Raw genomic sequence first — 12,943 nt, forward strand, 5'->3', positions numbered from 1 at the left:
TTAAAATACTTACTACAGTCAATAAAAATGTTCCCCTCAACACCATGTTGGTCACTGATTTAGTATGGATACATCCAGTAAACTCCTTCACTATTAACTATTCAGGCAATATTGCCACTTAAAGCTATGTATCAGGTGTTAAAAATGCTGTCTGGGAAATTTAATTTGGAACAAACAAAGTTTAATATGAACCCCTGAACATCAACATAATGTAGTCCTTGTACTGATTAAATCATACATTGACATATAATATGTATAAAGAAAACACTACCTCAATGGGATTAAATTTAACACTGCTTATGCTATCAACACCCCATGCCAAAGAACACACAGGACTGCTCCTTTGTTCATCCCAGATGTCTACTTGATGACCACAAGTTGCAAAAACACCTTCCTTCCAATGGTGATCAATTCCTGTGTACACAGTCTATAAAGGCAAAAAACTTAGTTACAAGAATGATCAACTCATCTTTGTATAATGAATTTTTCAAGTTCTTACATTTATTATTTAAAGTACTGATGACTATGGTAAATTTACTGATGGTAAATTTTCAGATTGGAGAGGGGGTAACTAGTGGTGTCCCCCAACGGTCAGTCCTGGGACCAATCCTTTTCAACTTATTCATAAATGATCTGGAAAAGGGGGTAAGCAGTGCAGATGATACAAAACTGTTTAGGATAGTGAAGACAGAAGCAGACTATGAGGGACTCCAAGAAGATCTCACCAAACTGAGTGATTGGGCAACAAAATGGCAAATGAAATTTAAAGTGTAAAGTAATGCACATCGGGAAAAATAACCCCAACTATATGTACAGTATGATGGGGGCTAATTTGGCTATGATCTTGGCGTTATCGTGGACAGTTCTCTGAAAACTTCCACGCAGTGTGCAGCAGCGGTCAAAAAGGCAAATAGGATGCTAGGAATTATTAGGAAAGGGATAGAAAATAAGACCCAGAATATCTTACTGCCCCTGTATAAAACTATGGTACGCCCACATCTTGAATACGGTGTACAGATGTGGTCTCCTCACCTCAAAAAAGATATTTTGGCCTTGGAAAGGGTTCAGAAAAGGGCAACTAAAATGATTAGGGGTTTGGAACGGGTCCCATATGAGGAGAGGTTAAAGCGACTGGGACTTTTCAGTTTAGAAAAGAGGAGACTGAGGGGGGATATGATAGAGGTCTATAAAATCATGAGTGGTATGGAGAGGGCCGATAAAGAAAAGTTATTTATTAGTTCCCTAAATAGAAGAACTAGAGGACACCAAATGAAATTAATGGGGAGCAGGTTTAAAACTAATAAAAGAAAGTGCTTCTTCACACAGCATGTAGTCAACCTGTGGAACTCCTTGCCAGAGGAGGCTGTGAAGGCTAGGACTATAACAGAGTTTAAAGAGAAGCTAGATAATTTCATGGAGGTTAGGTCCATAAAAGGCTATTAGCCAGAGGTGTCCTTGGCCTCTGTTTGTCAGAGGCTGGAGAGAGATGGCAGGAGACAAATTGCTTGATCACTGTCTTCGGTCCACCCTCTCTGGGGCACCTGGTGTTGGCCACTGTCGGCAGACAGGATACTGGGCTAGAAGGACCTTTGGTCTGACCTAGTACGGCCGTTCTTATAACCAAACTGTAGCCTCCTGCTGCACAGACATGTTGCAATCTTTCATATTTACCCATTTTAAGAATATTGTAGCCTTTCATTTTCTGTGTGCAAGTTCTTTTTTGTAAATTTTCTTTGATGCTATATAGTGAAACCCATATTAAGAGGCCACTCAGACAGTTTGAAACCAGCCTGACTGATCATTTTACTCTGAAATACAACATATTTAAAATGTATATGAAGGAAAAAAACTTAAAAATATTTAGTTGATTTCCAGAGGCAGTTAAGTCAAATAGGTCTCCTATATGTATAGCTGAATCTTCTGTTAACAATTTTCCTTATGGCTTTACCCATAATTAATTTTTAACTCTCTCTAAAGCTCAGAATATTTTGAAAAGAATTATTATACATCACATACAAATAACTATGTGCACTGGGTGGAGGATGACATATATCCAACTTTCTTTTAATACTTAAAATAAAACCACAATCACATCTCATAGATGCAGGCCAGAAGAAACCATCATCATCTAGTCTGACTTCCTGTCTGATGACCTATAATAATTTCACCCATTTAACCCAGTGCTGATACCAATAACTCCTATCTAAGAATAACTTGTATTTGGCTAAGTCTGTCTTCCTGAAAAGCATCCAGTCAACAAGATGATATCAAGAGATGGAGAATCCATCACTTGGACAGGTAGTTTGTTCTAATGGTTAACCTCCTTCACAGTTAAAAATCTGTCCTAATTCCTATTTTTCATTTGTCTGACTTCAGTATATAGTCATCCGTTCTTGCTATGCCTTTCTCTGCTAAAATAAAGAGCCCTTTAGTACTTGGTATTTTCTCCCCATGAAGGAACTTACACATCGTATTAATGTAATCTCAATTTTTTTGTATAAGCTAAACAGAGCACTTTAAGGACTTGTCTTCATAGCAATGTTAATGAGAGATGTAATTCAAGAGTCACCTCAAACACAAATCCTGTCCACATACAAAAAATTTTTCCAGATTCACTCTGACTGCATAAATATTGCCAGGAACAGATGCAGAAATGTAAATCCCAAATATATAATTAATCAGCTTCCATCCCACTAGTTCACGCATAAGTAACTTAAGTAGTAACACAATATACTTTGGAATTGCATCAAGAGAATAGAAGTGTGAAACCAAAACAAAGTTTGTATACCTTTCCAAGAATTGTATGCAGTGGTTCTTCTTCTTCCCCATTTTCTGGGCCATTTATTTTCCAGTGCTTTATAGTTTTATCATCACCAACCTGGAAGTATTGGAGAAAAATGTATACAGCTAGCTCTTTCAATTATTTAAACACATATTTATTCTATTTACACAAATCAAGCTCCTAAATTATACAACTTTTGAAACCTCTCTTTTCTTCCTCATGTCTACTTCAGAGCAGTGGGTACACGTTTTAATGTTGTAGATGGACATAAGGGATTTTTGTTAACAAGAACACCCATCAACTCACTCTGTTCTCTGTACTTCATTCACTATCAGATGTTATTCCTGTTTTCATTTGAACACCAAATGCTAATATTTTATCACAGTTTATGTGCACTTGAACTCATATTTCATATAAAATAACAAAAGGGAGTTTTATTGATGTAACATTTTTTAATTTAATTATTCAACCAATTATAGCAACCATTCATGTTTTTCAATGAATCCAGGTTTACATACAAAACCAACAAGTAAAAGAACTTGAATTTCCCTCATTAAAAGAAAAATACCAAAAAATTGCTAGTATTGGTTAACAAACTTCTTGTAGAGCAAAATATTTTTGTTTAGAGACAGAAAAGGTCTGGTTTGCAATATAAATGGAGTTTAGTGGAAGCTATTCCTAAAAACTATTGCCATTTTAAACATTCTATAACAGAGAAGCTTGTCACCTCACTACAGTAAGTTTCTGACTGGAAAACAAACAATGCAATTATGCCTTGAAATATTGCTCTACAGGTCATACCAACAGTATACTTACAGTGAAGAAAGAAGTACCACAAAAACGCGCACATATCCCTCGTACAAAGCCTTCATGTGCTTGTAAAGTACGGATACATTCCCGCTTGGTCAAGTTCCAAATTTTAACCTGTTAATAGCATACCAAAACATGTTTCCGTTTAGTAGTTTTCTAATTATAAGATGTCATAAATTGTCATGTCAAAGGGCATGTTCCTATCCGAGAGTGTGATATTTTTGAAAAGTTGTAATTACATTGCAGTCCACAAACAAGTTAAGACACCAATGATATCACTTCTTATATAGTCATACTGCATCACAATAGTTGTAGCTACTTTGAAATTCAGGTCCCATTGGGATTTTTCTACTCCCTTTAAATACATAAAATTATACAAAAGAATATGCACAAATTTTCTGAGAAAAATAGAGCCATCTTATAAAAGGAGAAATCCAAGAGAATAATCTTTTGGATACAATGGAAAAAAGTCGATTTCATTTCAATAGTTCTTTCATACTTCAATGGGAAAGAACAATACTTTTACAATTTTACAGTTACATAGTAAACATGTTAACTCAGAAGTTTCTGATTACATCTCCAACGTCTGTTTCTCTCTAATAAATATTTTTATTTCAGGGTTTTTTTTTAGTCCAACTGAAATGAATTAAAAATGTACTTAGGTTATATTTTATTTTGTGTTAATGTCCAAGACATCTTTCATTCTACAATACTGAGTCCCAAAATGCTTCCTATATATTTATGCACGTGCTTTCAATTCATCTACCCACCATTTCTAAAAAAGTTTTGTCCCCCGCCCCCATAATTATATATGTAATACTCATAAATAACGGGAAATAAAATGACTAAACAATTTTAACAATGTACATGACAGATTCAGAGCACAAAGTAAATCAAGTGGGGAGAAAAATGATGAGTTTATTCTGTAATAATTAAAAACAGTTACCAGTACTCTTATTTGATACCTGTAACAATACAATACCTTAGTCTTTAAGGTGCTACTAGTCTATTCATTATTTTTTAAGTTTTTCCTGTTATAGACTAACTCCGCTACCCCTCTGAAGCTTTTGAATACAAAAATAGAGAGTAATATTTAGCTTTCTTGCTATATGCAGAAGCTTAAAAATGACAACTGTGAACAAAGGCTCAGGACAAATATATTCAAGTCAAATCCTACCAGGAAAAATTCAAAGACAAAAACTCTGGGACGGTCAAAAAAGAATTTGAAGAACAACCAGGAAAAGACAGATACTAATAGCAAAAATAGTTAAACAGATCATCAGCAGAAGTTTGCCACACAATTAGTGGGGTCAACTGGACAAACAACATGCTGAAGGAGCACTTAAGGAAGACAAAGGCATTGGACAGAAGCTAATGAATTGGCCGCATTATTCTTCTTCACTGCAGAGGATGTGAGGGAGAGTCCCACACCTGAGCCATTATTTTTAGGAAACAATTCCTCAGATGTGCCAATAGAGGTCTTTTTGGATTCACCCAACCGTTCTAAAGGAACTCAAAAAGCTGCAAAGCTAACTGTTGCACATAACCTATCACTTAATTCAGCCTCTGTACCAGATAACAGAAAGATAGCTAATATAATGCCAATTTTTAAAGAAGGCTCCAGAAGCAACCGTAGCAATTCCTACTTTCATTATCGGGCAAAGGGTTGAATCTCTAGTAAAAAACAGAATAATCAGACACACAGATGAACACAATATGTTGGGGGGGGGGGGAAGTGCTACACAAATTGCGATTGAATTTTGAAATAGCATATTTTGAAATATGGTGCATCTACACAGTGCCAAATTTTGAAATAATGCACTATTTTGAGACATCCCTCACACCTCGTGGAATGAGTGTTACAGGCATGCCGAAATAGGTCTTGAAATAGCCCCGCTGTGTAGACATACCCTAATTGTTTAAAAGACAGGAAACAAAGGGTAGGAATAAATGGTTAGTTTTCACAGTGGAGAAAAGTAAACAGCAGGGTCTCCCAAGAATCCGTAGTGGGAACAGTGTGGTTCCATATATTCATAAATGATCTGGAAAAAGGGATAAATGGTGAGATGGCAAAGTCTGCAAATGATACAAAATTATTCAAAATAGTTAAGTGCAAAGATGACAAAAGAATTCAAAAGGAATTTCACAAAAGTGAGTGACTGGGCAACAAAATGGCAGATGAAATTCAATGTTGATAAATGCAAAGTAATGCACATTGGAAAATATAATCTAGCAGTACGTACAAAATGATGGGGTTTAAATTAGCTGTTACAACTCAAAAAAGATCTTAGAGTTGCTGAGAATAGCTTTATAAAAACATCCACTCATGTAGAGATCATGGAAAAAAAAGCTAATGATGTTAGAAACCATTAAAAAAGGAATAGATAATAAGACAGTTAATATCATAATGCCACTATATACATCCATGGTATGCCCACATCTTGAATACTGTGTGCAGTTCCGATTGCATCATCTAAAAACGGGATATATTAGATATAGAAAAAGTACAGAGACAGACAACAAAAATTATTAGAGATATGGAACAGCTTTCAGATGGAGAAAGTAAAAAGACTGGGACTGTTCAATTTAGAAAACAGGTGATTTAGACAGTAGGGATATTAAAACTTGTTTATTTTTTGTAAACCTGTAACCGCTGAAATTTAGAGCGGCTACATGTTTACACATGAGATGGGGAGGAGATGGAAGCTGGTGCTCATGGGAAGCCAAGTTTTAAGCCAGCTCTCCGTGAGCCAACTGGCTCATGCCTGTTCCCTCCCTTGCAGCCTCCATATCAGAGGCAAAAGTGTGGGGAGCAGGCAGCTCCATGGGAGCCTGTGCTTATCTGCCCTTCTACATACTGCTGCCTCTTTTAAGCCACCTCCCCATGCATATGAGCACCAGCGTAGTCACCTGTCCCCCTACACTGCCTCTGATACAGAGGCCGGGGTGGTGGGGTGCTGCTGCTGCATGTAACCGTTATAATTAACCAATGAGCTCAGGCTCATTGGTTAATTGTATAAATGGGTACATATTCACAACCCGGTTAGGCAGAATATGATAGAAGTCTAAAATCATGATGTTATGGCTAAGGAGCTAACCTTATGCTCTGCGTTCTAAGCTTCTGACTGACCGAAGCTGGGACTGAACAACAGGGGATGAATCGCTCTATAATGCCCTGTTCTGTTCATTCCTCTGAAGCATTTGGCAAAGGCCACTGTTGGAAGGCAGGGTACTAGTCTAGATGGACTATTGGTCTGACTCAGTACAGGTATTCTTATCTACAAAATATTTTAAAAATTAAATTTGCAAAAATAAATATCTTACCTCTCCATCACATGCCCCAGAAAGTATTGTAGATAAACTCTTTGGATGCTTAGCCATACAATTAACTCCATCCCTGTGCCCATCCAGTGAAGCAAGAAAAGGTTTTGCAAACACACGTTCTAATTTTGTTGCATTCAGGGCTCGAACATACTCTCGTGGAACCTCAAACGGATGCAATGCTGGATCATAGTTTCTTGGCACTGGAATAAGAGCGATAATTGTAAGAACCAACTTGCACCACAGAAGGAGTGATTAAGTGGAACTCAGATTAATTCCCCTTTGATTTTCTCTGCCATGATGGCAACAATACATTTTCCTGCAACACTAGGAGTTCTGTCAGGTTGATAATTACAAAGTGATACATGGGATCACCTGCTACTGAAATGTTTATTTAAGTTTAGAGTTAACTCTACTAGCTTTTTTGAGTTTAGGATACTGTCAAGTATTTTTTTTTAATTTTTACTTTTAGAGATCAACCTTGTGTTTTATTTCACAAAGAGCTAAAATTAAAATGCTCACATTTCCCTAAACACTGGATTTATGCTAGTCATGTGAACAGGCTGGTAACTGAATGTTAGAATGACCTTGCCTGTCATGAAACATACCCTGCTCAAAGAACCAAAGCAAAGCCAGTATTAGGAATGTGAAAATGTAACCATTGACACAGTTTAACTGATGAGCCCAGGCTCATTGGTTACATTCATGGTTACAGGCAGGCTCCCGCTACACACAGGGAGACAGCTTAAAAGCTGGCTACCCACAAACAATGGGCTCCAAGAGTGCTGCCTGCTGCTCTGGGCAGGCAGGAGCTGGTGAGAAGCTGCCTTAAATTAATCTGGCTCAACACCATTGCCTGTGACACAGTTGCCTCTGGTAAGAGCTGCAGCTCCTACCCACCTGACTCCCAGAGAGGCGGCTTTGCTGCAGCAGCAAAGCTACTTCCTTGGGAACAGAACTGGCAGCCCTTGTCTGCTGGGCTCCTGGGGAGGGAGCTTTGATGCCCTGCCGCAGCAAAGTTAACTACCCAAGAGCTGGCTGAGTTTAATTGACACCATTAAGTGATAAGCATGATCTTATTGGTTAAACTGTTAATCTCTAATTTACCTAATCTGAAACACCGAGGACTGGATTTTCAGGCCTTGTCTACACTAGCAAGTTTTGTTGCAAAAAATATATACACACACACACTTCTTGGTGACAAAACCCAGAGAATGTTCACATTGCAATGCAACAAAAGTCGCAACAAGTGCCCAGTTCTGGCGACAAAAAACTTCCAGCTCCCTTTACTGTTGACAATCATACACTGTACTAAAATAGGGTTTTTGTTGAGTTTATTGAACTCCAGCATGTTTTCCACATGCCCAATTAGCCACTCTGGCCAGCGCTTAGAACTCCACTGCTCTGCAGCCACAAACAGATGCAAAGTTCCCAACCCAACTGCAAAGCCTGGGAATTTTAAAATCCACTTATTAGTGTCCGGCTCATTGTGTAGAATCTTCTCAGGGAAACGGGGTTGGTTATGGCTCAAGATGCTCATCTGCTTGGAGTACTCCAGAGCTTTTGGATTTTATCAGTGTGTGGAGTATAGAATTGGTGCAATCACAAGTGCGAGTGACCTGTAGGAACTGGAACATTTATGGTCACATTTCTTGAGCCTTGTGTGAGAAGGGGCATGAGCAACACTTTACAATGCACAGCCAAGATAAGGAATTCTGGCAGGTGTAACAAAAGGCAACGGAGGCAAATAACTGTTCTGGTGCTGCACCTAAAATATGCCATTTTTATAAAGAACTGGATGCAATCCTGGGTGGATATTTCCCATAATACAGAGTCAGAAGCATGAGATAGCCCAGAGACAGACGAAGTTACTGATGAGGAGATGGAAGTGGATGAGGAGATGGGGCTCAATCCAGCAATAACCTGTATGCCAGGCAGTAAGGAATTGTTCTCAAATCCCAGGGTTTATGAGGACTCAGCAACTGGACATGGAGCATGAAGTAAGGAAAGAGATGCAGAGTCACGAAGCAAGGGAAGAGGTGCAGGATAAGTTGCTGTGCAAGCAGGGGAGGAGGAGTAGTGTGAGCAGCAGCCATGCAGGGCAGTAAATTGCTCTAGTGCAGTGGTCTCCAACCTTTTTAACACCCAAGATCACTTTTTAAACCTCAGAACAAGCAAAGATCTACCACCCCATCCTAAGACCACACCCCTTCCTTAAAGCCCCACCCTTTCTATTTTCCTCCTCTTCATCACTTGCTATCCCCAGCCCTTATACACTCTACACTGCCACTTTTTTTTTCCAATTCTTCTGTAGGAAGTGGTTTTTTCCAAAATTTGGCCTGTCTAGACTGGACCAAATGTTAGAAAAACCTCTTCTTTTGGAATCTCCCTTATTCCTCGTCGAACGAGGAATATAGGGGTTACCGAAAGAGCATGTTTGCTCTTCCACTAAAAAAAGCAGAACAAATGCATCCCTGGATGCAAAAGAGTTTTTCCAGGATATCTCTGGAATCCTGGAAAAACTCCTGCAGTCTTACCCTCAGTGGGTTGAGACAGGATGTGTGGGCTCTGGGGTGGGAATAAGGGATTTGGGTGTGGGAAGGGGTGAGACGTGCAAGCTCTGGGAAGGGGTTCCAGGCTAGGGAGTGTTGGGGTCAGATGGAGGGTTGCAGTACTAAGCAAGCCATAGGCTTGTGGTTGTGAGGGTGCAGGAATTTGGGTTTAGGTATGTGAGGGGCTCAGGGCAGGGGGTTCCTGTGTATGATGGCTCAGATCTAGGGTCAGGCTGGGGTGCAGGAGTGTTATAATGCTGCGGCCAGATGGGGGCTTGGCCCCAATTGGGGGTTTAATTGGCCAGGCTTCATTTTTAAATAAAATACTAAGTCAAACACAAAAAGTTTCTGCATTGTCTTTATTCATGAGAAGGGCAGGGAACCTGTTTTGTGTCATTGGGTTACTAACCCACAGAAAAGTAAATTGGGGCCACACAAGGGAGATGCAAATCCCCCCCCCCACCCTCCTAATGTGGCCCCAATTGTGCTGGTGGGAGCAGGGGACATGGTAGTGGGGAACGGTGCAGGTAGGTGCTGGGGCAGGGGACAGAGTGCTGAGATGGGGCAGGATTCTGCAACAGGGCACAGGAGAGAGGGGACAGGATGCCAGGGGAGAAGGGACAGGGTTCTGCAGCAAGGAACAGGGTAGCAGTGGACAGGATACTGGGGTGAGGGCACGGTTCTACAGCAGGGGACAGGGTGCTAGCGGGGAACAGGAGAGAGGGGACAGGATGCCATGGGAAGGGGATAGGGCTCTGCAGCAGGGGACAGGGTGCCAGTGGGGGAACAGAAGAGAGGGACAGGGTGCCGGGGAGAGGCAATAGGGTTCTGCAGCAGGGGACAGGGTGCCAGTGGGGGCAGGGAGTCCCCTGCACCAGCCTCCTCCCAGGACTCCATCCCCCACAGAGGAGGGAAGCCCCCATGCATACCTCCTCCGGGACCAACTCTCCCTCCCGCCTCACAGGGAAGGCCCGGTGCGCACCACCTCTGGGGCCAACTCCCCTTCCCTTCCCCACCCCAGCGCGGTGCCACAGACCTGAGGGAGGGGAGCAGCCAGAACACTTCCAGAACACCCGGAAGTGGCACGCAGCTGCAGGACTTCCGCCCACTCCGCAGGAAGCCGGTACTACCTCCATTTTCGCTGGAAGTAGGTAGTGGGGCTTCTCAGGGGTGGGGGAGGACGGGGGCCCCCCTGAATGCCTCACGATTGACTGGTCGAGCCCTCGCGAGCGACCAGTCGCTCGCAATCAACCAGTTGGTGACCACGGCTCTTGTGCTATCGGAAGACCAAAATGAAATGCTGAAGTGTCTTATCAAGAGTAAGTGTCTTATCAAGGGGGAGAGGGGCAGCGCCCTGAGATCTGCATATGGCCGATTCACTGCCCACTACTGCTCCCCCCACTGCGCCTCTGGCCAGCCCCACTTCCCCCAACCCCCTCCCGGACAGCCAGTTCTCCCCCGCTTCTCCTCCCAATCTCCTTTGGCCAGCCCCGCTGCCCGCATCCAGCCCTGCTTCCGGCGGCTGCTTCTCCTCCCCCCCCCCCGCATCTTTCCCAGCCAGCTCCTACCACCGACCTCATGCCCCCCGGCAGCCCTGCTTCCACCAGCCCCCCAATCTCCCCAGCCCACCCTGCCTCGATTCCCCTGTCCAGTGCTGCTTCCAGTGGCCAGCTCTCCCCTCCTCCTCCCCTGCCTCCCTCCCCTAGCTAGGACTCTGTTGGGAGTGGGAACATCTGGCTGCAGACTCCACCCAGGCCAGCCAAGGGCTTGGGGGACCCAGCACCACACGGACACTCTGGGAGCGCAGAACACCCCGGCAACCACGCTGAGGCCCAGTGATTTTCTCCTGAGGCCTGATACAGGGCCACGGCCCATAGTTTGGGAAACGCTGACACAAAGCAATTGCAACACGCTTCTCTGCCAAGACAGCAGCTCTCATTTGGGTTCCCTTGTGCCACAGTTCAGGGGCCAGCTCAGCACACAGCTCCAAGGTTACTTTATGCAGCCGAAAGTTCTGTAGCCATGGTCTTCATCTTCTAACAGCATGACAATGTGAACACACCACACAGTGCTGGTTTCCCTAGCCCAAAAGCAAAGTTCTACTCTGCAGAGCTTCTCTGGGACAGCCCAATGCAATGCCACTTCACTGCTATCACAGTCATGCTGTCGTCAGCATTTGAGTCTTCATCCTCTGCTATTAAGTGCGTAAGCAGCTCTGCTGCTATGTGCGATATCCTAAACACATTGAACACAACATGTGAGAAAAGTCTGGGATCCAAGATTTCTCACAGCAGATGCTGGAGTTTGCAGCAAGGACTGTCATTCAAGTGGTGCTTAAGTCAGCTAGAAACCCAGGAAGGGCTGGGAAGCAAAGAGATGAGGTGACTGCCAAAATGTTTTTCATGTTCCCAAAATGCCTAGTGTTATGTCCTAACATTCCCACAGTGCTTAGCAACTGAAGGTGACACCAGGTAGTGTGTAATACTTACCCACATTGCTTTGCTTTTTCTGTCAATAGGGGAGCTAACAATGTGGCAGAAAAACAGGGTTGGTGAGTTTTAAGTTTTGGCAATTTTGCATGTCGACAGCACTTTCGTCACCAAATCTTTCCAGTGTAGACATAACCTTATTCTCAACTCCCACAGAAATCAACAGGAACTATTAGTGCTCAGCATTTCTGTACATCAGTCAACACAGCCACAGGCATCTAGTTATAGAAGCTCTCGGGATTTCGGATGATTCTATAGGTGCTGGCTTTAACCTCCCTCTCATTTACCAATCTGTGGCGCCTGCCTCACGATACCTCCCTGCCTCACGCAGCGAGCGGAACGGGAACTTCATCAACGCGCCAGATACTCGACCAGGACAAGGGGGAGACCCACACGGGGGCACAAAGGTCCTGAGGCAGCGCAAGGCGCAGCGGCGCGCAGGGAGCGAGGGTCCCCACGTGCACTGAAGTACACACACGACGACGTCCGACGCCAGAGCACGGCCCAGCCACACGCTGAACGGGGGCCGGACCGCTGCCGACACCAGCAGGGGCGCGTAGCACTCGAGGCCAGTCCCTGGCGCGCACACGCCGGGGTGGGGAGTCGGCTTGGCGCTGCCCCCGCTGTTGTCAGCGCTTACTCCCAGGCAGGGCCGCTGCACACACACGCGGCCGACCCACCCCCGCGCTCCCGGGAGAACGGGGCTCTGCGCCGGGGTTGCCCCGAGCACCGGCCCGTCGCGCAGACCGCTGAGGCCCCCTCCGCTCCCCCAAGCAACCGCCACGGCCCCGCTCACCGCGCTGCAGATCCTGCTTGGTCTCGCGGACGTAATCATCCGGGTTCCGGCTCAGCACCTTCACCCTCATCCTCGCGGCAGTGGTATGGACTAGAACCTGCCCGAACTACTTCCGGGGCAGAGCCCATGGACCGCAAAAACGACCGGAAGGGATGGCGTAGGGTTCACGTGACACGCCCTCAAGCCTCCCGCG

At 43.9% G+C, this 12,943-nt stretch overlaps 1 protein-coding gene across 1 annotated transcript in view; it reads right to left on the bottom strand.

Annotated features, from left to right (window-relative positions):
• DCAF13 (DDB1 and CUL4 associated factor 13) overlaps window positions 1-12,904 on the bottom strand; it is a 59,876-nt gene extending 46,972 nt beyond the window's left edge. The window contains exons 1-5 of the mRNA XM_006122393.5: window positions 12,751-12,904; window positions 6,917-7,116; window positions 3,599-3,706; window positions 2,789-2,878; window positions 272-427 (exon numbers count right to left, since the gene is read on the bottom strand). Of these exons, the coding sequence (XP_006122455.2) occupies window positions 272-427; window positions 2,789-2,878; window positions 3,599-3,706; window positions 6,917-7,116; window positions 12,751-12,820 (624 nt within the window). The 5' untranslated portion in view covers window positions 12,821-12,904. The remainder of the gene's footprint in view (window positions 1-271; window positions 428-2,788; window positions 2,879-3,598; window positions 3,707-6,916; window positions 7,117-12,750) is intronic.
• Window positions 12,905-12,943: the final 39 nt, after the last annotated feature.

Source organism: Pelodiscus sinensis, chromosome 2 (genome assembly GCF_052426305.1).
Source record: "Pelodiscus sinensis isolate ZL-2025 chromosome 2, ASM5242630v1, whole genome shotgun sequence".
In the NCBI taxonomy this organism is placed as follows: domain Eukaryota; kingdom Metazoa; phylum Chordata; order Testudines; family Trionychidae; genus Pelodiscus; species Pelodiscus sinensis.